Source organism: Petromyzon marinus, chromosome 12 (genome assembly GCF_048934315.1).
Source record: "Petromyzon marinus isolate PM22_M1 ecotype Great Lakes invasive population chromosome 12, UKy_Petmar_22M1.pri1.0, whole genome shotgun sequence".
NCBI lineage: Eukaryota > Metazoa > Chordata > Hyperoartia > Petromyzontiformes > Petromyzontidae > Petromyzon > Petromyzon marinus.
In genome coordinates this window covers 11,027,690-11,053,792 of record NC_133678.1, presented here as the reverse complement: position 1 = coordinate 11,053,792, position 26,103 = coordinate 11,027,690, and the positions used below count along the sequence as shown (strand labels likewise).

Sequence of the window (26,103 nt, the reverse complement as noted above, 5' to 3'; positions counted from 1 at the left end):
TCCAATGAATGATCCCCCTTTTATGTCCAGTTATACCATCTTGTCTTCGAGCTTTTCATACCGTGAAGGGCTGTAATTACTAAGAGGGAGATACATGGAATTTACACCAACCAAATACGGATTCCTTTTTTTGTTAGAGATTAACATACTGTACATTGAACTAATATTAGGTATTATATCTATATCGTGTTTTCGTTTAATCTTTACCCCTAAGGGTTACCATTTTCAATTGCCAATTATTAGCCTTTTAGCTACTTTCACACTCCCACTGCTTGCTATAACATCTTCAAATATCTGTGCGATGTGATTTTTTTCCAAAATATCGAGTGACATCTATTCGTGACTCCCCTCTCTTAGCCATAACAAAATAAAGTGTGAGTTGCTTGTTATTTAATACATCGGAGAATTCCCACCTGCGAATTCTCATTCCCAGACTTCATACCGTCAGAAGACCCCAGTCGACTTCTGAACAAGGGGGACGCTTGCATACCTCGATCTATGACCTGCAAAATAAACCGTAACCTCAATGAAAATGTTACCAAAAGTTTCAGCACATTTTTAGTCCATCAAGCAAGATTCTCACTCGCTTGGAGCTCATCTATTTATATTCCTCAGCCAATGGAAAACAAAAGCACATTTTGGTGGTGTCATTTTTACCATATTTGACTCATTACAAAGTGGTATTTATTTTATTGACTCCAGAGGGATGAAGGGCTGAGACGATTATGACCCAGATTTTAAATGACAACTGGACAATTGTGAGCTATTACAAAACTATAGTAACTAAAAGTGCACGATGTTTGAAATGCCAGACATGTTCATGTTATGTACAAAGACGCACATAATACACATCAACATAAGTAACATAGCACAACCACACACAAGCATAGGATATCTACCGCTAACTGCGAATAATATCTTCTAAACATAACATGGGAAATACATTTGCAGCTTTAAACACGTGTACATTTATCGCAGTACCTAGAGGTGATTGATGTGCCTGTGTTTGAGTCAAGAGTACTAATGATTGTTCATATCTCCGGAGCATGTCCTTCTTTTATATAAACATTGTATTCGAGGAATCGTCTTCCTCCCACAGACCAGCAGGGGGTGCATCAGTAAAATTGAGCCCAGTTCCGTGTACACACGTCAAGTAAATTGGATTCTACCACACATTGTATCAGCGTGCTTTCACCAGGATTTCCTTACTGTATGCAAATATTCCCTCGTGGCAGATTTGCCCATAAGGAACTCGTGATAGCTGCTATTACAGGTATGTGGTGTTTTTACAACACCAGGCACTTCCAGAGTGCCTCTCAGCTGGGTACTAAGCGGACGCAGCTATGCTTGGGCGTTGCAGTTCAAGATATCGGGTTCGTTGCCGATGGCATTAGTGTAACATGCAAGTCTACATACAATTCACACACATTGAAGCAAAGAATCAGAGAAAGTAACCGTTAATACACCTACATTAGTGTTACATAGTGGTCCTTATACACGAACCTTTTTGCAACGGTGTACATTTTACAGTCCTATGGCAAGGAGCGGTTTTTACATTTTATGGTGAACTTTATTCGCACCGTACGGATGACTAAATGCGAAGTGGTTATAGTTTTACTGATAATTGGGATAATGTAGGGGGCAGTCAACCCTGGTTTAGACTGGCTACCTACATCATCATTGGGACTTGGCCCAGTCATAATCAATGTTCTAAAAAAAAGTGTGGTGGAACTCCCGTTTAAAGCCCTGAATCAGTGGTGGAAATTACACATTACTACGATGGATGTAATTAATTGTACAGAACAACCACTATTGACTTTCCACAAAGCAGTACTAACTGTGTTAAGCCCAGAAGGATGAAAGGCCAAGTCGACAACTGATCCGTATTTGAACTTGCGGCCTTCCGGTTACGTGGTCTCCTCACTGCATGAACACGCCAATAGCAGTCACACCACTGTGCATATAAATGTGTAGCTGTGGAAAGCGAATGCCGATTTCTCCCACCCTGGACACTCTCTGTTTCAGCTACTCCCCTCCGGCAGAAGGCTTCGGTCCATCAGGACCAAAACCTCACGCCATAAAAACAGGTTCTTCCCATCTGCTGCTGGCCTGTTAAACAAGGCCAAGGGCTAACACTGTTTTTAACATTTTATATACATAACGACACCTTGCCGATATTAACTATGTTACCCTATTTGTATTTTTTATTTTTAAAATTATATCTTAAAGCTATTTTATATTCGATATTTATTTAATTTTATATACTTCAGCCCCTTGGTGTTAGACTGTTAACCCTTATTATAGTAAGACTTGTTTAAAACTTATTTAAGATTTTAGATTCCTATATGTTGAATGTATGCACCATCCTGCCAAAGTAAATTCCGTGTCGGTGTGAACTTACATGGCGAATAAAACCCTTTCTGATTCTGATTCTGATTGATGCGCACCTGCTCAGGAGGCAGCGAGGCTGTGCTGCTCATGGACGAGGTGCCGATGTGCGGGGGTGGCTGCTCCATGCTGCTCGCGCTTGATGTGCTGCAGTCTCCCGGCCCAGTACCCCTCACCGAGCCAACGTACATTCCGGCACCTTCCTGCTGCTGCTGCTGCTGTTGCTGCTGCTGTTGCTGCTGCTGCTGCTGCTGCATGAACTGCTGCGGCGATGCTTGACGGAAGGGACCTCCCCTACGGCACACAGAAAACGAGGGAATAATTATTTTAACACACTTGCCCAATAAAGCCTCACCTGGGTCCTGTTTAAGTAAAGGGGCAGATCTCTTAGAGCTCCCGCTCACTGTTGTTTTTCACAAATTACATTACAGATGAGTTTTTTTCTACGGGCAAGCGAGCTGGCACAGCAATGAGAGTGCACAGTTTTCAGTTTTAAGATTTTGAGTTCAAATTCCAGACTCGGCCCTTCATTCCACTTGAGTCGATGGAATGCCAAAACTCAACAATGTTCACGATTGCAATTGTTTTGCTATGAAATGAAATTGCTAAAAAAAATCATAACGATTACTTCTGACGTTTAAGCAAAACTATATACGTTACATACATTTTTTCAACTGCTGAATGACCATCGGTACGGACATTGCAAACTATATGTAGTGTTTACTCACACCACCCTCAACGTGGAATTGCCTATTCCTTGCGCAACATACCATTTGTACGTACCAGGTTCCGATTCGTGCAACTTTATCCCACATACAACTGTCCAATGGGCAAACGTCACACGCAGCACGCAGCCACCACCGCTCACCTGCTGGAGCCCATGCCGCCAACCATGTTGCTGCCCATGGCTCCCTGAGCCGCTGTGCCAATGGCCCCAGCCATGCTGTTGACCATGCCAGACGCCGAGCTGGGCACCATGTTTCCGGCACCCATGCTGTGACCCACACCGGGACCCATGCCGTGCGACATGCCGGGCCCCATGTTTTGGCCCATGCTGGAAACCATTGTCTGAGCCATGTTTTGCCCCATGCTCGCCGTTATGCTCTGTGCCATGTTTGGCACCATGTTCTGGCCCATGCCGGATCCCATGCCGACTCTCATGTTGGCTGCCACGTTGGGACTGATGCTGTGTGCCATCGTCTGCGGCCACGCGTTCATGTCAGGGTTTGGCGAGTAGCGGGAGCCCCCCTGAGAGGGAGCGACGAGTGGGCTCATGGCTGGGGACAGCAGCGGGCTGTGGGGGTTGCCCAAAACTCCGAAGCCAGGCTCTGCTTGCTGACCCACTCCTGAACACAGACAAACACATACACTTATAAGCTATAAATGTAACTCTTTTATTTGCATAAATCCATCCATATATATTTGTAATGTTAAGCAATATAACAATGTATTATATAAAGATTGTATTTTCTTTATCCAACTGATGAAAATGTTACACTGGGCAAAATTAAACCTATTTAACGCTGGTATAAAAAGAGCACCTTCAGTGCAGGGTTTAACTGCTGAAAGCACCCCTTTTGTATCATTTAATTGGCAGATCACATTTGGTAGCCGGTGGGGAATATGTCACAAGTGAATAATCAATGGCGGCAAAATAAAACAAACATGTAATGCACCAACAGCATCAAATGCGTCACAGCACTCCTACCTGTGGCAGGAAATTGGAACACGTTCTGGCCCATCTGTGGGCTGGCGATGGGCGCGTACTGCCCGCCGGGGTTTCCCATCATGCCGCGGGCTGCCTGCGTCGCGGCCGCCCCTCTCAGAGCGCCGTGACCGCCCGCCTGTGGCGTGGCCGACGGCGACAGCGGAGGGAAGGGGCTCGTGGATGGCGGAGGCACCGGCTGTGGGTTCCCCACGCTGCCAGGCATTCCCCCCCCGGCGCCCGCCACGCCGGCACCCCCCGCGCCGGCCGCGGCCGCCGCTGCCGCCGCGGCCGCGGCGTACGCAGCGGAGTAGGCAAACTGCTGCGAGCTGGGGGGCTGCTGCACGCGGGCCCCCACGTGGCTCGGGATGGCGCCAGGCCCCACGGCGCCAGCGCCCGTGCCCATGCCGCCCATGCCCCCCTGCATGCCCGCCATGCTCCCGGCGGGGCCGGCTATGCTGCCTGGAGGAACACCGAAGCCCTGCTGCCGCAGCATCATGGCGCGCTGCATCAGCTGCTTCTGCCGCAGCTGCTGGTTGAGCAGCTCGCGGCGCCGCTGGGCCACCATCTGGGCGTTCAGCGTCCCCTGCAATCATCCAAGGCGTTTGTTTCATCACTTGCTCATTATGTTTATCCGTACGGAATTCAATTCCAAGCCAGGGATGTTGGCGTAATAATTGTTGATGGATCGTTCAGATTGTGGGTTATGGATGATCCAAAACGCGCTGGGATGCGAGTTGGCCAAAATAATTATCTGTGCTGATTTTTACTTGTTTCTGAATTGTCTCATACAGGGGGTTTACAAGTGGAAAAATGTTCAAATACACGACCCTCCAAAAAGTAACTGAGTGTGGCTGAACTTTGCATGAATGACATGTGGTTGAATTTTTCATGAATGACATTTACATACTTTTCATTTAATATCTTAAAAGATAGAGCAAATGCTATATGCTGAAAATCCATGAAGGGGCTCTGTCTCAAAATACGTTGCACTTACTTGAAGGAAGTTCGACTCAAAGTGCAGTTAGGTGTGGTTTTGTTTACTTATGAATAACATTGACATGGCGTTACGTACGGCTTCATAGATATTTGGCCATGTCACATAGGTACGCAATATTGAATGCATCACAGCATGAGTCAGTGTTAGAGAATGGAAAATCAAGAGTGACCAGCACTTTGAATACATTGTGGACACAGATGTAATTCTTGACATTGAAATGTGATCAACTGTGACACCAGTGAAAAAATAAGTGTATTTGTACATTGTATTCCAAATTAATGTTCATTGCTCATTAAAGTAAATGATGTTCGCGCTAAAAAGTGTTTCACCGAGGGCATTTTTTGCTTTCGGCTTCGAACATAAGGCTGGCTATTGGCTGGAAACCATGGAGTGAGTTATTTCAGGAGCCGTCGTGTTGATCCGGAGGGGTTTGTGAAATGTACGTCTTGTTCCTTTTACCTGTCCTGATTGTGGGGGCATAGCATTCCTCATTGCCGGGTTCATAGCTGCAGCAACACCGTACTGGCTCATCATCGCTTGCCGGTTCTGATTGATGATCTGAAAGACACCATGTACTTACTCGCATCCGTTTCAAAAGTAAATGAGTTCATCGCTGCGGCATCTATCAAAGCTGAATTTATATATTTGTCGTTCACCAAAAAAACCTTCAATACAGCACTTAGAGATTAATAGTAATGCATTCATAAGCACTCTTGAAACAATGTATCATTAACATGTGTATCATACCGTCATTCTGTGAGTACAATAAGGTTGTGGATTTTTTTTTTATCATCACAATTCACATGTGTATTTATTCGCTAGTATTTTCTGTGGGAAAGTTTTGATTCAAACTGGCAAACACTGAACTCCAAGGCACACATACTGCCCATGCACAAACCCATATGCTTGCCAGCATTGGGGTTTGGTTGGTCTGAGTTATGGTCAGGCATCTTCCCTCATGATATACTGCAAAGTAACAAGTGCGATGACAAAGGCTAAACCCCCGCCCCCTTGCCCATCTTTAAAAGAAAACCCTCAAAAGCCAACCTCCAAGCAGCCATATTACATTTACAGTAAACTTTATTCGTTTTGACAATGTAATGGCGTCATTGCAAAGCATGCAATGCATAAAAAAATCCTAAGTGAAACATGTGCGCAGCCTACAAATATATATAAAAAATACATTTACCATTTCAAACCACATAGGATTCATAGCTTACAATTTGTGTTTTGTTATGGACAATTTGAGCGACAGTAAAATTAACTGGCAACGGTGTCCTTTACAACCGGCAAAATTTACGTTCGGTGCAAATCTAATTTGAAATGCTGAAGTTGTGAGCGACACAAGCAGATGTTAACAGTACATCACATGTGCCCTTCTGCTGCGCCTGCAACACCATGGTTTAACACGTTTATTCTAACACCCCAACAGGGTAACTGCATAAACGTACGGGATAACGACATAGGTGGTGACTACCACGAGTAACTCACCCCATAACGGGGTAACTACATAACCGGGTCAGTCAGTAACGCACTGCCTGACCCACGATGTCGAGCGTAAAGACCGAAGAGACGTAGCACAGCGGATTGATTCCAGAAGACCGCCGCTTGGCATTGCTCCGACTTCGGCCACGCCCCCTTCTGGATCTTACCAGAAGGTTCTCGACTGAGCACCATGTGTCCCTCAAGTCACCTTTTGGGCCCCCTCGCTACCCTGTCCCGGTCACGTGCCCTCTCAGGTTTACCCAGACTGTCACATCCTTATTTGCCCTCTCTCTGACCGTCACCAGAACCATTACCCCCTACGGCCCGCTTCCATGCCATACTATTCTGGTGCCAGAGAGAGGCACCACACGCACAGTTCAACTCTTGTGATAGTAGCTGGCGCTAAACGCCATAGTGACTCCAAATACATCACTACACACGTAATGTATAGTACATATGATGCACTGTTAATCCGCACCTCCGATTAGCACGGTTGGCTAAGTACGGTGCGAAGGAAGTTTAACATACATACATAACCCACAATGGTGCAGGCACAATAGTCGCATGGGACGCTATCCTACAAATAGTCACAACTGACGTGCATAATTTTGTTGCGCTGTGTGAATAGATTATTGATATTTTAATCAATATTTGTCCACTAAATAAGTATCGGGCTTATAAAGCACTAGATCGCATACATTGGCACAACACAAGAGACATAAATAGCAGATAAATAGCAGTTTTAATGTGACTCCTTCACACTTAAATAATAAATACATTCATGCAATGTATTAACTTGCTTTGATGTTTATAATCAACTTTCAGGTCACACACATGTTACGGCTATTTTATCAGGACTGACCAGATCAGCTTATGATGCGAGTGAACCCGCCTTGTTCTGGGCTTGACCATCTCTGGAGCCACACTTCCAAGTACACCGCTTGCAGCCAAGCTAGCTTACATCCTTCTGGGAGAACTTGAGATGCACCACCACCCCCCCCTCCCGCCCCCTCCCCCCCCAAATATGAGAAAACCATGAACTCAGCATCAAATTAGCTACTGACATTGCAAGCACAAATGACTGGTGAAAACACGAGGTGTACAAAGAGAACTCTAAATTTTTATTTAAAGCTTTCGTGACTGCAGGGATTCATATTCTTGGTTCTTTCGGTAACGTCACGTAGAAGGGAAACAATAAAATAATAACAATATAAAACAATTAAATTCTCACGACGTTTCGACTGCAACACAAGCAATCATCATCAGGTGTGAAAACCACAACAAGAAAATTTGAAGTGGCGGTTATTTTTTACGTTAGCACCACGGAGGATGCTAACGTTAAAAATAACCGAAAGAACCAATAATATAAAGAGAACTCTGTGAAACTACGAATTTATGGACACCTTATTGGCAAACCTTGAGGTTGTCTAAAAAAGGCCATGACAAGCATGTGCACCTGGTGAGATATCCCAGACAAACAGATGAGTAAGCGATTGGACGTGGATGAAGATAAACGGGGACAGAGTAGAAGTGGAGATGAGGACAATGGCAAGCGCTCGGTACGTACTTGCTGCTGGCCCTGCAGGCGTTGCTGGAGCTGCAGCCGCAGCTGGTTGGGCTGCGGTGGTGCTGCCTGTACAGATGCCATCGCCCGCGGGGGCCTCACCATGGCCACCATGCCCTGCCTAGTTGGCACGGCGCCCATGCGGAGCGGCTGCTGGGCAGGGTAGAGGCCACGCTGCGAGCCCATGGGGCCGTAGGGGCCGCAGGGCTGGCCCGGAACCTGGCCGTAAAGGCCAGGTGAGGGCCCGGGGCCTTGCATTTGGCCGCCGGGGTACGGCTGGCCGTACATCACCTTTTGCTCCATCATCATGCCGACTGGCAGCACGTGCTCTTGGCTCACGAACAGCGACTGCGAGAACGCCAGGGTGCCACTCTGCCAAAGTTTTGACAACCGTGAGGCAATGGTTAGGAAGGGATCACAATTTGTTTTTGTTTTCCATGTGGGCTGACCACTGGCCAGAAAAGCGTGTCATCCACCGCTGTTGACATCAATATCGACTGGCTCAAGACATTTGGCCGGAACAGAAACAGGCGGTGTTCTGATGCTTCATGTTACTGATGTATGGGGAAGCACTTTTGAAAAAGCTCATATGGAAATGAGCAGCAATGGTTATAGGAACACCAGAAGCCATTTAAGTTTGTGCTCTTGGAATAAAAAAAATTGCAATACAGCAGTGCAGCAATCTAGTCTGAACTCTGGTAGCTAATGTGAAATTCTTTATGCGAAAACGGCAGCCGAAGGCACACAATGTTTGCTTACACTCGCACTGTGTCCATTCAATCCACAACAAGGTCTACCCTTCGGCTGAAATTGACTAAACAAGAACATATTTCACTCATACTTGGTTTTGTTTTCCTTTGCAGAACTGTGTTTTTGTTCGATTCTTAAAACTGCTGCAGAGACTTAATAAATGCGTAGCAATGTGCGGCAGGTGACATTACGGAAAGTTAAACAAATATGCCAACCGGCCGAGAATGCTTTCATCTGTAATTCAATCCCAACCAGAGTGCATTTTTTTAAAATAAGTTCTGTAAATATAAATAATGATACATTATTAATCCTTGTACCAACTCAACTAGTTTGTGAATCACCTGGTAAATGTCCGTTTCTGAAGCTGTGTGGATAAAAGTCTCTTTTTTCAATCTCAGGAAAATCTTCATGAAAGGAGCTGCCATATTAAATTATATATCCGTCCTATAGCGTTTAATTTGTGGGAGATTGTAAAACATTGTTCATGGCGGTCTCCTGCTCGCAGGGTGGAACCGCAGCTGCGACACCTGGTACGATCGGCTATACTTCGCTCTATTTGCAGCCAAGTCCAGGTGCCGTGTGCTCGTAATAAAGTAAATTTTTTACTCGGTGGCTGAGCGCCAAACAAACTATGCAGCTCGGCCGCAAAACATCTTTTAACACAATCTATGTTATTACTTTAATAAATGTAATTAAGTTTGAAGCTACCCCTACACTAAGACTTCACACTTAATAATCTACCTACACAGGAGCTCAAACCAGAGCCCTGCACTGCCCTGCCGCGCGAACCCAGAACAGCGCTGAGGAGGATGGGCAGGAAGGTGTGTGGGAAGTTCGGGATCGCCCACTCTGCCCAAAGGGGCGTGGCATGGGCGGTCCATCCCCCCTCCTGCCCATTAAATGGAAGGAATGCCACAAAGTGTTTAAACTTTTAAAAATATTAACACATTAGTGAGTGTCTGGGTTCTGTGCTGCTGCAGAGGAAAAAGTTACGTACGGACTCTGAGCCAGGATGATACACACTACGAAGGTAATACATTCCATACACAGTGATTATGCGAGGTGGGAAGCGAAACGCTTCTCCGTGCGATGCACAGAACAAGTTGCGTGGTGCCACCTTTCGGATTCCTTTGATTAACATTACACGAAGCAATAGGTGAACGATTCAACTCTCATCGAATTATCTACCACACGCGGCTTCCTATAAATGGTTTGCAACGGCAACGCGGTGCAATAGGGGGGGTCCCGCCACTGCCCCAGGTGCATCATCACCTGCACGAGCTTGTCGATGCCCAGTGCCTTATCGAGCTCCGCCAGCTCCTGCTCATCCGTGCTGTTGAGCAGCGAGTCCAGCTGCTCGAGGAGGGCCTTCTCATCGTTCTGAGACTCGGGTCTGACCGGCGTGCACAGCAGCTCGTCCAGAGAACCAAACGCTTGGCTGAAGAGAAACAAGACAAGATTCTGCTGCGTTTCTTCGACTCCACTGAACAGAGAGTTTTGTTGAAGCTGGTTAGACAATACAAATGGTTTCTCTGGTACCAAACAAGGGGTTCTCGTCTCATACTAGAGAATACAACATTTAAATGTTAGTTTTCATGATGGAGATAAACGAAGATAAAAAAAGTAGGTTCTTGCACAGCAAGAATGAATGTTCTAGAATTCAGCCTTCTTCATCAAACCTCCCTTTATCGACAGGGGGATTAATGTCCCAGAGAGCCGGTTTACCAGGGCAAAGAAACTTAAAGCAAGTGGATAGGAACACACGGGTGTGGGAAGTGTTTAGTGTGATACCTGTTGTGGTTTGCAAGGGGAGTGCTGCCCATCATACTGTCCATCCAGGGGCTGTGCGGACCACCTCCAATGGATGCACCTGGGAACTGTGGACTGCCCATGCTCATGTCCATATCAACCGGGCCTGGAAGGCACAACAACAACAACAACCGCCATTTGCCTCTGAGAGGCGGTGACATCATCCCGGCGCTTGTGCCAGGCTATGCACATGTTAAGGCAACGTAAATTGTCAAACGTCCGCTGGCAGGTGGCCACGGGATAAACCCAGGTGCCATGGGTTGACTGAGATGCGCCAACTGTGTCCCCTACTGTGCCAACTTGCTGTGTTTTAGCCACCTGGCGCTCCGCTCGTTGTTGTGAGCATCTCTCCTCTGCCCTTCGTTGTTGGTGGAGGACGACTCCTCGAAATGGCCAGTAGCGTCCTTCACGAGCCTCCTCCACAGAGGCCAATCTTGACACTGCTGGCACCAGTCATTGGCAAGTCCACTCAGCTCCACATCCTCCATGTCTTCTCTAAGCCCGTGCCGTGCCCAGTGGGGACTTTGTCCAGGTCTTTCAAGGATTTGTGAGCTCCTCACACAATGCAGCCTGGCTAAACTGATGGATCGTAGGCAGGCCAGTCTAAATGTTTCTAACCGGTGAAGATGTTCCATTAGGGGGGTCCACGTTTTGCAAGCATAGAGTATAGAGAGCATGACCGTAGCCGAGAAGACTTGAAGCTTCGTGTGGAGCGACAGACCAGGTAGCTTCCACACAGCATTATACAGCCAATGAAAAGATAATGCCGTTCGACTGATTTGGAGTGAGCCGGTCATGAGCATACTGCCCAGGTATGGAAAATTCTCCACTCTCTTCACAACTGCCCCATCACCAATTGGGAGTTGTGGGGGTGGAGTGTCCTATGGTAGAAAATACCCAGGCAAGGTGCTTAAGTTTTGGTAGGGCTGATGGTTAGGCCCCACCTCTTTGTGGCACGCTCCAGGTTCAGCAGTAGCAACTCCAACTCCTCTGAGTGAGCAGCAATCTCCAGATCATTGGCATACATAATAAAGTTGACCAATAGGGAGCCATACCTTGACCACACCAGGGCATCGTTCAACCTACCATTGTATCTGTACCAGATAGAACTACATGGTCGAAATAGATTTATTTAAAATAATGTAGAAGCCAGAGGATATCCCTGTCGCACCCCAAGGTGAACAGGGAATGGCTCTGACTCCTGGCCACGCTTACCATCATGAAGGTCCTTAATGATTGTGAGCAGAGTCTGGGGACTCCAAAAGCACGAATAACAACCCAGAGCCCAGGCCTACTAATGTTATCATAGGCCTTGACTACGTTTATAAAGCAGAGATGTTGGTCCTGAATTCCCTACACCTCTGCTGTAGCAAATTGACATAAAATATGGCATCTGTGCAGGACCGCCCTTTCCTGAAACCACATTGGGGCTCCACAAAAGCCTCTCCTCAGCGTGCCTGGCAAGGCTATGTTGAATAATCCTTACCAGGACCTTTCCCGGCACAGAGGAGTGAGATGCCCCTGTAGATGTTACAGTCTGTGCGGTCCCCCTTCTTAAAAAGGGGGATGACCACGGCATCCTTCCAATCCTGTGCAGACTGTTATTATGATGTCATGTAGGACAGTCTATGCATAAATTCCACCCTCCCTCAGCATCTCTGCCCGGTGCTTTTCCTGGTCTCAGACTCGGGCTCACATTCTGTACTTCCCCAAAAGATGGCACTTCAGCCAGCCACTCACAGGGGGTGACTACTTGTTCCAATATTTGAGGCACGGCAGCACACATTCATACACACAGCGGGGTCTCATCACAAGTGGTCCATTAAGGTCCTGCGATTGAACATTTACGATGAAATGTCGTCATCACGAACAATGTTGGAATGATAATACAAAAAGTCAAAGATGTTTTGTTTGCGCAAGTTTGAGATGTTTTTATATGTTTTAATTGTGATTGCATTCAAGTCAAACCTTACATGCATGATAATTGTGCGGCCTCAAAAGCCTCTCACTCGTTACTAAAAAAATAAAATGTAACTATCTGATTAATTGGAAGGTCGTGCTAGGTGCACAGCAAGCTATGAATTCACACGAGTGCCAATGGAATTCGGAATTAAATGCATGCATGTGGATAAACCTAAACACAGGAGACATCCGTGCCACCTCCTATCGCCAGTGGTGCTCCCTCAACACTTGAGAGTTCAAACACGAGGTGGGCCAACTCCATCCCTTCAAAAGAGCAGCCAGGAAGGGGCATACCAATGTTCATGATGGACTGCTGCTGCTGCTGCTGCTGCTGCAGGATGGTCCTGGGTGTCGGCTGGCTGCTGGGCCGCATGACCAGCGGAGGGGTGGGGTTCCTCACGATGCCGGCCGACAAGGGGCTGTAAGCCGGCCCAGGCTGGGACAGTGCGGGGCTGCTCGAGCCGGCCACAGGGGGGCTCTGTTGGCTCCATGCGTCCTCGGCACGCATCATCCGGTTATCGAGCGCGCCTGCCGGGTGGAAATGGAAACCAGACAAAGAGGCAGGGATAGAAGGATATATTAATTAATAAATTATTCCGCGAGTAATGCAGATGGCAAGTGGTGCTGCTGGCACAGTCGCGGAAAGTGGTTGAAATCTCTGTGCAGAGGGGGGGGGGGGGGGCAATCAATAGAATGCTCTTAGCGAGGAAGTTGGAATGTTAGCTTAACCTGCCAATCATTTCTAACGCAAGGCATTGGCAGCACAGGGTTTCACTTTTAGGTGCTCATCGGGCCCAAGTGGAGTTTGCATCGCGCACCAGCGTGAGGTGGAGCTCAGCGAATGACCAATAATTTGTTTAAACAATTCTGATTTTCTACCGTTGATTTTGTTGTGGACAGCTCTGCCTCAGCCACACTGGCGCTGTGCACAGGCAAATCGGGCAGTGAACACGTGTGAAAGCAAACTTCAATTTTAATTTCATCCACATTGTGAATTCACAGCATGGCTACAGGCTCTCAATGGAAGTTTAGAGGGAAGTTAAAGTGACATGCTGCAAAGTTAAAAAGCACCGAATGCTCTTGGTGTGTCACTTCTGTTTGTATGTATGTATGTCTGAATAGTTCTAAATTCGGCATGACAAAAGATGACACAAATGATTACATTTGTCTCTATATTTTGTGGCCCTGTGGGGGGCTAACAGAAAGACAAAGTAAGTCAAGGATATAAAGCAATGTAACCCTGCCAATAACTCAGGCATATAAATAGATAAGTGAGGAGATAAGATTTATAATATTATATGAGCTCAAATCCAACTCACATTTCCTTTCAGGCAATACACTTCACTGCATTTTCACTTTCACTGCAGGTTTCCACACACATATAAATCTAATCAACATTTTCATTATGGCTAATAGATCCTGATGAGCATAAATAGCTGTGCAGGTTGATCCACTGCACTGGTTGGGGCAGATTATTGTGTTTCAGGGCATTCCCTTCCAGAAGTTTCGGCAATAAATGTCATTTTCTTTCCCTCGCACCGTGCATATTATATGGTTATTCTTCTGTGCCTGCATACCTTAGGATTCATTTTTAAAACTTTGTTAAATCATATCACAAATATAATTTTGTGTGACCATTGTAATTTGCTGTTTGATGTACTTATTCAAACTCAGGAATCTATTGGAGACTTCTTGTCTCAATGGGGTCTCATTTGATCATACATAGGGCATTCCATATCAACCAAATCTGCTGCTCTTATATGATTAATTCATCCCAGATATATATTTTTCATACTCTGTGTTTTAGTGAGTTGAATAGAATCCATGCACGCATATAAAGGCTTATAAACAAATTTAACAAAGCAGAACAAAACTTGGCACATTTATTAATGTGGACATGAAGCCTGACCAATTAAGTTTATATTTGGCTGGGGTCAATTTAAATACTTTCCCACTTGAAGAATTCCATGCCTCAAACTCCCAACAGGTACCAGTGGTATGCATGGCAATACAAGCAGATGATTAGTAACAGATGGGTCTCGACAAAATGAACATAACGCAGAGCGTGTATAGAATCATGTCAGTGAAAATAACTTTAAAAATTAACAGCCGTACATACAAACAACAATATACCTATATATGTTTCCTGAACACTCAACTTAATGCAATATATTATTTTCACAAAAATAGAAATAAATTAATTTGACATTCTACCGTCATATCACACTAGTGGCTCATGAAGAGCACCGAGACAGCTGGAGCAAAATGTACGGAGTGGGAAGAAACTGCTCCAGCGATATTTATTTATTTCACGTGCACTCGAAGCACCGAATGAATATTTGTCATGTGGCATTGGCATCTACGCCTCGACACGAATTCGGCAGTCGAGAGGAGTGCTCATTCGCAGGACCAAATGGGAGATTATGCAACGGAATAAGCGGCAGTAGGATGAGACAACAGCTGCACAAAACCGGGTAGATTAGTGGTATGAGCAAACTGCCATTTAATAAAAAGTAGATTTACTATCTACACAAGGTTATTATTTTCAAATTCATCAAAGGAGTTTACGTCTAAAAAAATATTTGCAGATTGCAGATTCAGAGAGGATATCCTGGTTATACAAAGATGTGTTATTAAACATTAAACTGTTTTCAGTGTGCAAGTTTCAAATGAGAACAACTCTGGTTTAGACTAAGACAAATTGCCTTCTGTTATGAATGAGATCAAAAGGCAATAAATATCAAACATGTATTAGACCTCGCAGGATTCCAGAGTGGCTGTTGCCTGCAAATGGTTGAACATGGCCAGGTTAAGCTCAGTGCCATGCATATTGACCACTAGGGTATCCAGCTGAGGGTGTTCTTCACGATGATGTTGGTGGACAGACTAGCGACAACACATTCCACCCTCACCTGCAGCTGAGGCCAGAGCTACCTGCGCTGACATGGTGGCATGGCCCGATGAGAAGTGAGCGGACCCCTTGCCTCCGTGGGGTGGCAAATTCAGCTCCATTGAGGAATCTCGGCTAAATGGAAGGCGAACATTTGCCAACCCTGGTGACCCAATTAACCCTGCAATGAGGTCAAAGAAAAAAAAAACCTTTATATCAAAGCCACAACAGAGAGAGTTGCATGGCAGGTCTAAGAGGTATGGTCTGCTAACAAATGGGACATTTGTGTTTATCGTAAAATAAAACATGAATGTTAAAATCCAATATAATGATAATCTGCGAGGTTAGCAATGATGAAAAGTAAGGGTCGCTGCTTCCAACAGTGGTGACATCACTGTTTATTGTCAGTGTGGAGCTAACCTACTTAGAAAACATTACAATACCCCTCTATCAATGAACAGTGCAGGACCTTGATTTCAGCCAGGACCAAAGGTGTCTATCGTTACGAGTGAGATGTCAGTGAAGACTGTAACAATACTATAAGCGCCAAGCAAAAAGGGCTGCAGATTTAATCGCTAGATTAGTGTCTGTGAACATGTGCATGCATGTGGAAATATTTAATTTACAGCCCAGACAGTGACATCCGCAACGCATATTGGCCACCAGACGAAGCAACTTGTGTGAGGAAGTGAAAAATCTATGCGGGCAATTTAGAATGTTAATCGCCGAGCTTGGGCGGTAGTAATGAGTGGGTTATGCAGGTGAAAGCTGTGACAGCCTCTGATTAATTCAGCTTCACGTTGCTCTGCCAGGTGCACCACAAACCTTGTGCCACTTTCCTCGAGCCGGGGGAGTTGGCGGACATCGGGAAGGCATCGGTGAGACCGGGTGCTTTGCTGGCATCCCCCGACTCCCACTCGGTCCGCGAGAAGGGGACCTGCAGCCCGGCGTCCTCCAGCGTTTGAAGAATGCTCTCCAGTTGCTCCCGCTCGCTTCCAAACTGCTGCCACAGTTAAAAGAAAATGAGTATCCCAGATAAAAATAAGTCCAAAGCGAAGACGCGACTTTCAGGAGTGCCTCCCTTTTAGTAACGTCACCTTGGACCGACTCGTCGTTTCATTTAAACACGCGCTAGAGGACGCGGACGTACATCTAGGCCACAACACCTGGTGCATGCTGGGAGCCGGGTATATTAAGCCTTTGGAGGTCGGCATATGGCGGGTATTGGTTGAATGAGGTATCAAGGGGTGAATCAAACATTTTATGGTTTATGTCTTTATTTAACAGAGCCGGTTGAGGAGGGATAAGTAGGAGAGGAGGCGGCTTTCGTGGCTGCGTATGCAGTCTGATTTCTCACTCGTTCCTTTAATCTTGCTGTAATATGGATCTCGTTTTAAGCGTGACGTCACCGTGTGAAGATGCAAAGCGTTAATTAGGCTTAGGGGGCACCGTTTACTAGGACAAACATTGGTCACACATTTTAACTGCTCATAGCTGTTAGAGCATAAGGGATCCTCTGCACCGTGACAGATTTGTGGTGAATAAATAAAGATTTCATTACGCTGAGCTACATTAATCTATGTAACTTTTGAAGTAAAGAAATACATTTTTTTACCAACTAATTATTATCCATTTGGCCAGGTGGTTCAGTGATTAGAGCTCATGAATTTACATGTGTAGGTTGTGAGATGAAATCCCAATCAGAGGTCAACTTGGCCGTACATTCCTCTTAGTGCAAACGTTTTTTTTGGGAAATCAGCAGTCGCTGTTTTGGCCCTCTACCATAGCAATGTGGAATTTTTTTCCAATCGCTTCAAACTTTAAAAAAAGATAAGCACCTCCCCCCATATTCACGCTCTGTTTGAATAGGAAACCCACTTTCAACAAGTTATATTCATACAATGGCAACGGTCATATCGGCTGCGCAGTAACACAAGCGATGCTAAATGCACCGTTGAGGGGCGGCTATGACACACTAAAACGTTCTCCGCTTACTTTTGGAGCCGGCTGGGATGGTGACGCAGCACCCCCGGCCTCAGCCATCTCCTTCTCGTCTTTGTCCAAGAGGTACCGCAGGAGCACGTGGTCGTGCTCCTTCTTCTTGCCGTCGCCGTCGCCGCCGCCGCCGCCGCCGGGGATTGAACCGGAGGGCGTGGACGCAGCGGCAGCAGTGGCGGTGGCGGGGGACGTCAGGCCGGGCTCCTGCTTCACGCCGCTCTCCGCCGAGCCGATACTGCCGAGGCCTCCGACCTGCTGTTCGGCGGGCGGCTTGTCTACGCCGCCGCCGCCGCCGCCGCCGCCGCAGCAGCGCTTGTCGCCCAGCTCCGTGGGCGGACTGCTGTCCTGGAGCAGCTTGTGGAGTATCTTGTGTCGCTCCTTCTTGACGTTAGTGGAGCCAGATATATATTAAAAAAAAAACGAACACATGCGCAGACGCACGCGTGTGCAAATCGCAGGACAGCAGAGAATGACTTGCATTCGTCGCTGCTAATGAACGATTTCTGATGGAAATTTCTTCAGATGTCACACAGCGCTGTGCATGTGACGTTGTTTAATTGATGCACCAATGTTTAAAAGATGACTTTAGCTTGAATCAGGAATGTTGCACAGACAGTGTTTTAGCTAATGTGTCTCCGTAAAGTAATACACACGTTTATCATTTAATTTGTTTTAACAGCATTATAAATTAATTTTGAAAGTTTTTAAAGCAAACTGTTAAATTACATATACATTTTTTTGCAAACCATGCAGGATTCATACAATCAACAGACCAGACAAACCAGCAATTACCTTTCCAGCAGCTCATTTTCATTGTTTACCAGTCATTTGAGGGAACATTACTTTACATATGAGACAATATTGAGAGTGAGGAAGCGTGGTTCATGGAGGGAAACAACAACGCAGCTTGATAAATATCAAATTTAAATAATCAAGCATAGGGCAGCGACAAAACAGGAAGGTGCCCTATAAGGCAAGTTAAAATCCGGTGTATAACCTTTAAAGACGAGGCGGCGCTGCTGGATAGAGATGTCGAGGATGCCGTCGCCGCAGGGCAGAATGGTCCCGCCGCCGCTGCACTCTGACTCATATTCGCCAGGAGGCCAGCGGACGCTGCTGTGGTTGGCGAGGTAATCCCAAACAGAGCCTCCTTGCTAGCATCTCCAGCCGCCGATGTGGTGCTCACAAGCTCTCCACCGGAGCCGCCGTTAGTTAGCAGCTGCAGCAGCTGCGTATGCTTCTTGCTGTCCGACGCCCGGCTCGGCTCATCCGGGTCGCCCGCTTGAGTCTCGCCTTTGCCTTCCACCGACATATCTGACGAGCCGTCGGGAGGGTCGACGTGTCCCGACGGTGGGTCTTTGCTCCCATCCGTGCTGCCCCTCCGCTGTGTCGGGGGTATTCTTGGCTGCCCAGGGGAGCACTGGCTGGCTGGGTTCACCATCCATGGCCCTGGGGAATTCTGCGCTTTTGATAGTCTTTGACTAGGTGAGCTCTGTGGGTTCCCCGATCGCTGGCCCGGTGATGTCTGCGGGTTGCCAAACCTCTGTCCACCAGGCGAAGGACTTTGCTGGGAGTGGCTGACCCTCTGCGAGATGCCCGGGCTTGACATTCTCTGAGGAGTTGGCGAGCTCTGCTGAGGGAACTGGGTGGTGCCAGGGCCCCTCTGCTGATTGGAAGGGCTCTGCTGTGATGAGCTGGGTACCTTCTGCTGCTGGCCTGGTGAGCTCTGCTGGTTGATCTGCAGTCTCAGTGCTGGAGAAGTCTGTGGCGTGGACAAGCGTTGCTGCTGCCCGGGTGAGTTTTGACCAGAGCTGCTCGGAAGTCTGTGGCCATGACCAGAGGCCGGAGTGGGTGGAGGGGAAGACAGCGGAGAAAGAACCGAGGGGACGCACGCACCCTCGCTGAGGGCCTGAAGAGCGTTCAAGGAAGAGCTCGCCGAAAAGCCGTGGCTTGTGGCTGGCGACATAGAGCTCGGGTGTTGCTGAGCGGTGGATCCCGGGGAGAAGTGCCCTCCGGTTGGCATTCTAGGACTACCGACCATGACAGGGCTGCCACAGTGGTGCGGTGACATCAGGAAGCCCTGATGGTGGTGCTGCTGGTGCTGAAGCTGCTGTTGCTGAAGTTGCTGCTGCTGAAGTTGCTGCTGCTGAAGTTGCTGCTGCTGTTGTTGAAGTTGCTGCTGTTGTTGAAGTTGCTGCTGTTGTTGAAGTTGCTGCTGTTGTTGAAGTTGCTGCTGTTGTTGAAGTTTCTGCTGTTGCTGCTGTTGAAGCTGTTGCTGTTGAAGCTGCTGCTTCTGTTGAAGCTGCTGTTGTTGTTGAAGCTGCTGTTGTTGATATTGTTGCTGTTGCTGCTGTTGCTGGTGAACAGCTCCACCCATCCCAGGACTGGCCAGGTTGCATGTGACACTGTTAGCCTGCATGCCGGCGGAACCGAACCTGGCTGGGTCCATGGGTGGAACACGAGAAAACTGGAACTGATCCCCCATGGGGTTCACGTTTCCCAGAAAGGGAGGGCACTGCTGTCCCGATCCGCCCTGCTGGGCCATGTCCCTGTGAGTGGCTGGGGACATCATGGTCGGGCCTGCCATTGAATTTGCACTGCTGTGACCCGTCATGTCCGCTTGTTCCCTTGTAAAGAAGAATTGGAAATAGGAAATAAAATGCAATTACGATAAAAATAAATGTAATGTCCAAAATATCTACATGCAACAACATCGAATTATGTTTTATAGCAGTGGGAAATAAGTTTTAGAAAATTGGTTAAATAAATTAAGCTCACGAAGTTTGGTGACAGTCAAAAACATTATTAACTGTTGAGACGAGGATTAGTTAATATAGTATTAAGACTGACAGGCAGTTAATCATATGACAAATAGAAAAGGTACATCTCTTGTATGAACATGAGCGTGACAGAGAGTCAGCAATGCAGAGAATAATACGGCAAAGCAAACAGCAGGGGCAGCACTAAACTCAGACAAGCTTAGTGTTCCCAAGTGAACTTTCACTAAAATTAAACATTTCCAGTCCCTTGACGCCCTCTTTCGATACAGACCATATTAAAAATTGGCAACTGTCTTCATCCGTGTCTCTGTGAGCTAAGTTCAAATTGTATGTTTCCTGCATGGCTGAAATTTGCATTAACTCAGATCCACCTTGGTGTGAACAGGTCTAAATTAACTTGTGGCTCCAATTTATTTTACGATTCTATACAGACCTTCATATGCAAACTACTGCCTTCTGAGAAATATATATATAAATTATATTAAATACTATTGTTCAAACAAGGAACACAGCTTTTATCACCATTACAGAATATAGCAAAAAAGATATTTAATTTTTTACATTCTAATAGATTCTGGGCTGAAATATGATTTGTTCATAAGAGCAGAAGTAAGACATTTAGTACCACCATGCTTTGTCACATTGTTTGCACGCTATGTAAAAACTTCAAGGGCAAATAAGACAATACAGCAGTTCACATGCCAGCCCTAATCATGGCAAAATCAAGCGAAAGCACACTTCAAGTGGTCACAGAAACATTACATCAGTGGTTTCATAACCTGTGAGTCACAAAATCCTTTCAGGCGGCCGGGGGGGGGGGTGTGGGGAGGCATACTTTGGGTATGGATACCGCACAGGAGAAGTTTTGAATGACTGCGGGCAATGTCACCACCATGTTGCAGTGACAAAACCCGCATATACGTAACGTGAAACAAATGCCTCCGACTAACGCTACGTTGACTAGAGGAGTGGACATGTCATTGCTCAGTGCATTGTGACCTTAGGAACCCGAGTTGTGTCTTTGGGTTGTGGGGTCCCAGTTAATCTCGATTGAGGGTGCCTCCGAAGCAAAAAGTTTGAGAACCACAAAATGCATTCCAGCATGTCATGTGTGTGAGGGGGCTTTACCGAATGACGGTATGCATAGACACGACAAAGTGTGGCTGGTTGGTGGCTGGATTGCGCAGAATCTGACTCTTCGTCTGGGCAGAGATGATTGTACCATCTGCCAACATCAACTTGTAGAAGGGGCTGTGAGCAAAGCCAGACTTCAGTACTGTTGGATGAAAAATACAACATGCTTCCTTGTTAGCATTATTATTAAAACCACGTTGTTTAATTGTCGGCTGCCTTAAGGATTTGAATTGATGTTGGAAAAAAGAGTTAAAACATATACCTGTTTTGTTTGCTATAACATGTATGAGCTTACAGAAAATATGTATCTTAGAACAAACGTTAACAATGTTATTCAAATACAACAACTATTCAGCAATTTACATTTGTATCGGCCAATTTTCCACAATGCACTACTGGAAAGGAGCATCTTAATCTGCATTATGACTTTCATATGACATAGGGCATGAAGCCAATGAGCCAATCATATATAATGGAACTTTCGGAACAAATGTGTTTTTATTTAGTCAACTCAATTTATTACTGTGCTCTATCCAGCATCATTCGGCATCGCACGGGGTTCGGAATTGCGTTGAAAATGACCTCTGCAGTCACGAGCGACAGACCTACCTTCCTGGTTGTGTCGTCTGGCAAGTGACATTTCATTGTCACGGGTCTGACAAAAGGTGTGCAGACATCGTCGCACCACCTCCTCCCAGCCTGGCTTCATGTACGCTTGCGCGGCATTTTTGTCAATGAACACAATGTTCCCTGCGCACATGTGGCAGACATAGGTCAACACGTGACATGAACCACTTGTAATTTCCAAAAGGGCCTGCTTCATCATGTGGCTCAAAATATGTTGCATAACCTTATTGCTATCATGAGCAGTGTGTGTTGTCTTTTTGCTTTCAACAACATCCCCCGCCCCCCCCCCCAAAAAAAAGACCAAGTAGTATTATTAACACAACTGGATAACAAAACAATATAGCACAGTAAATTGTTTTAGACAATGGTGTTTCTTCAGAGAAAGAAAAGACAGAGAGAAGACAAAAAAACATTACTTATATGGTTGGAGATCACATTTTACAGTGTCGTGGTAGAAATTTGAAGTTAAGAGCAACATTTTTGAGGTGGGTTACGGTCAGTTTTTAATGATCAGATATTTAATGATGGCAAGGCCCAAAAGCTTAAGATATATATTTTTAGTCATTGGTTAAAGATTTCTGGTTAGGCTCCGTGCACTGTAAGAAGACTGTATTGTAAGGAATGTGCCGATGGACTGTTGTAAGAAAACCCTCAGCTTTTCCACCTTACTCTTAGCATTATGCGTATAGCACAAGTGCGTTAGATAACTAACTAAAGCTACTATAAAAGTGATAACTCTATATGCATTATTAATAAATGTCCGAATTATAAATGGGGAGAATTTTTTGTTTCTAAGTCCAATGCATCACAGCATTGTGCTGTATATCGACACCAGCAGGTATCGAAACATGCTTCAAAAACTGCCGGTAGAGTGTTTATTACATTTTATGGATGGAACAAACAAGAAATAGTGAAATAATATCAGGCTATAAAAATGAAAAGACCCAAAAAAATAACAAGGCATCAAAAGATTTACACTCCGTTGTTGTATCATACATTTAAAAAAACAAATTTAAGCAATCACTCACTCACAAAACAATGCCCCTCATTGCAATATTAAATTTCTAACTAAAACTGCAAAGCATTCAAACGTTCTATGCATGGGAAGACGGTAATGAATGATCTGGATGTGCGATTTTAGTTTTCAAACTCGCCTCTGAGGTCTTGCCTGGTGGTAAATGTTTCATGTGTGGGTTTGGACAGCACTCTGTCCTTGGTCAGAATAGGCCGTGCCACACAAATCAAGCATGACTGCAGATCTGCCAAGAGAGATCCAAGTAAGTTCATCGCAACATTCATTCGTCAACAGCTGCCATTCAATTACACCGTCTGCCATATATAATGGCCATACAATTATTATGCGGGTCATATTTTTTTCCCCCCAGATATGATTTACTGCATTTGTATTGAATTAGTATCGTCATTCATGGAGAATGAATCGCTGCAATATATTTGGTTTTGCTGGATTACCAAAACCTGGGCAAATTTGCTTTCCTTAAGAACATTAGATTATATAGATAATGAGGACAATGAAAGTCAACAAGTCATTAAAAGAACATGATAGCGTTTCCATTATTGACCACGTGGCAAAACAATTGAACTGAAACTTTGTTGAGCAATGTCCAAGTAGGCATAATGTAGAATTTGGCTTTGTACTCGCATTAATGACAGGGTAATGATATTCCTCTTGAAGGCATGGGGTTGGTTTTAGATTTAAATTAAGTTCAGTATAATAATATCACGTTGGTAAATTTAAGTTTGTGTTTATTCTCAAGGTGATAGCAACCATTGGAACTTCAAAGCCAATTCATGTTTACATTTTCCTTGCAGAGCGAAGATACCTCTACCTCGTACAAACTATGCATTTTGGTTAAGCTTAGATTAAGTTCAACAATATCTGACTGCATGCAAACCTTTGAATGTTTCCTTAAACGAGTGCTTCATCAAGTATAAGGTTGGGTGATTAGGCAAGGCAGAATCAGAAAAAATCTAAAACAGTGGTCAATCCTGTTAATTCTTCCCATGTCTCTTATCGTAGAAGGCCCATTGCTGGAATTATTTGAGTTTAATAAGACTTATATACAAGGTTATATTAAATCTCAGTTTGTAAATCCAAATACCATTCCCAAAATCATGGAACTATCACCTCCATCCTCCAGAAATAACCTAAGAAGCTACAGAAGATGTTGCCACGCACATTGGGAGGTCGCTCCTTCTCCACTTCTGCCAACAGGGTCGAGAACATCCCACCTGATAATTATCCGCATGGCAGACTTCCCTTCCCGTGTTTAAGTCTGGATCCAAGTCCTTCCTCTCTGGTCCATCTGCCACTACCTCACCGTGCATGATAGTATTCCTCCGTTCAATTCCCCCCCCATTACCGATTAACCCCACTCATCCAAATGTGTCTCATCTCTTGTGCAGCAACTTGAGATCCGATTACCTCCGATTAGCACGGTTGGCTACGTACGGTGCGAGATAAGTTCAACATACATTTGTACATAAAATGCTTAACAAATCCAGATTCTGTTATTAGAGCGTGGGAATGTTATGTGTAAGGCTCTCGTTTACTATCCAAGTGAAGCTCCTGAATACAAGATGTTGTCCCAGCTTTTACAGTCAGCATTGGCATCTGTCATCCCAAATTGATTCAGCTTTGTATACCACTATTGTATTCATTATCACACCCCTTGGCACTATCACTGTCACGTTTACTGTGTATAGGATGCAGGTGTAAGTATCCGTAGGGATTTCCATTTCTTAAATAAATAATCAAATTGCACTCAGGATTAACAACCTGATAAGCTCTTACCCTCTCCCTCCTCCAGAATGGACTTGGGCTGATAGACGGCAAAGCACTGCATCGTCTCGTACTTCTGCCGCGCCTCCTGGCAGTTGGGGGCTTCGTCGTCAGAGTCGTCCGGGGGGCGTACGAGCATGCGGCAGTTGAAGGTGTGCGAGTTTCTGCGAGTGACGTCATTGGGCCACGGCACGCCATTCACTGTCATGGGCAATGACAAGCAAAAAACAACGTGGACAAACATCAAGCTGATTAATAAGACACGCAGCATGCTATCCGCCATACATGCAACACATTGTGCACATGATAACTGATTATTTACAATTAATGAATATCATACGCGAATGTACTCTTAAGCCAAATGAATAAGACAGAAGATGCAAGACCCGACAGTACAAATAAGACAAAAATTATGATAGGATAAAATCGTGCCCTCTCATCAAGCCAGAAGCATGATTTGTTACATGCCTACGATAAAACATACATAAAATCCCCAATGGTAGTCAAATTAGCCTGTACAAATACAGGTTGTGACAATACCTAGGGTTTTTTTGGTACAATTCTGGAGAAAAAGTACTGCAGAAAAATTCCAGCATACTTACTGGAATGTTATTAATGAGAAAATTCTTCCCATATTACAAGAACATTCAAACAAAATGTAAGGAACATAATTTTACCCATGGATTTCTAATGTCCCTGTCCATTAACTAGTAGCAAGTATGTCAAATTAAGCGGGTTCAGTTGTGATGCACACGTGATAAAAGAGACAAAAAAAACTAAATCAGCAACAGCCCAATCTGGCCTTCAATGGTAACATCATGCTCGGCATTGAATTTACATGCTTTTGAAAAAGCAGTCTCGCTTTATGTTTTCATTTGCTGAACATTTGATGGAAATGAAAAACATTTCAGTGGCCTTCAACATTTAGCAAGTCAGGCAAAATGGTTTTGGCATGAGAGCAATCATTTTCAATCTCTTAAAAAATTATCAACTATCAGATAACTTGACGATGCGGTCAGAGGAGCAGTGATCTTTTAAAACTATGCTTTTTACTATATCCTGGGCATGGTGTGAAAGATCATATCAGAAAGACTAACCAAGAAGCATGTAGTAGAACACAAAATCTAGTAGTGATGAAAGTCGGTATTCTGCTAGCACAAGCCACCAACTCTTCAGACAGCGTTAATGAGGACAAATGAAGTGTTTCTCAC

The 26,103-nt window shown here is 45.3% G+C and overlaps 1 protein-coding gene across 6 annotated transcripts in view; it reads right to left on the bottom strand.

Annotated features, from left to right (window-relative positions):
• LOC116941772 (nuclear receptor coactivator 2-like) overlaps positions 1–26,103 on the bottom strand; it is a 92,598-nt gene that overhangs the window by 7,420 nt on the left and 59,075 nt on the right. For 3 of the 6 annotated variants that reach the window (XM_076066605.1, XM_076066603.1, XM_076066604.1), the window contains 17 exons: positions 24,905–25,093; positions 23,247–23,351; positions 22,075–22,215; positions 21,460–21,607; positions 18,549–20,178; positions 17,549–17,932; positions 16,379–16,556; positions 15,576–15,734; positions 12,958–13,191; positions 10,684–10,807; positions 10,165–10,330; positions 8,146–8,514; positions 5,553–5,651; positions 4,097–4,679; positions 3,257–3,734; positions 2,448–2,682; positions 414–503 (listed from right to left, as the gene is read on the bottom strand). In XM_076066605.1, coding sequence (XP_075922720.1) covers positions 414–503; positions 2,448–2,682; positions 3,257–3,734; positions 4,097–4,679; positions 5,553–5,651; positions 8,146–8,514; positions 10,165–10,330; positions 10,684–10,807; positions 12,958–13,191; positions 15,576–15,734; positions 16,379–16,556; positions 17,549–17,932; positions 18,549–20,178; positions 21,460–21,607; positions 22,075–22,215; positions 23,247–23,351; positions 24,905–25,093 — 5,312 coding nt within the window. The remainder of the gene's footprint in view (positions 1–413; positions 504–2,447; positions 2,683–3,256; positions 3,735–4,096; positions 4,680–5,552; positions 5,652–8,145; positions 8,515–10,164; positions 10,331–10,683; positions 10,808–12,957; positions 13,192–15,575; positions 15,735–16,378; positions 16,557–17,548; positions 17,933–18,548; positions 20,179–21,459; positions 21,608–22,074; positions 22,216–23,246; positions 23,352–24,904; positions 25,094–26,103) is intronic. The other 3 variants (XM_076066608.1, XM_076066606.1, XM_076066609.1) reach the window with 3 other exon arrangements.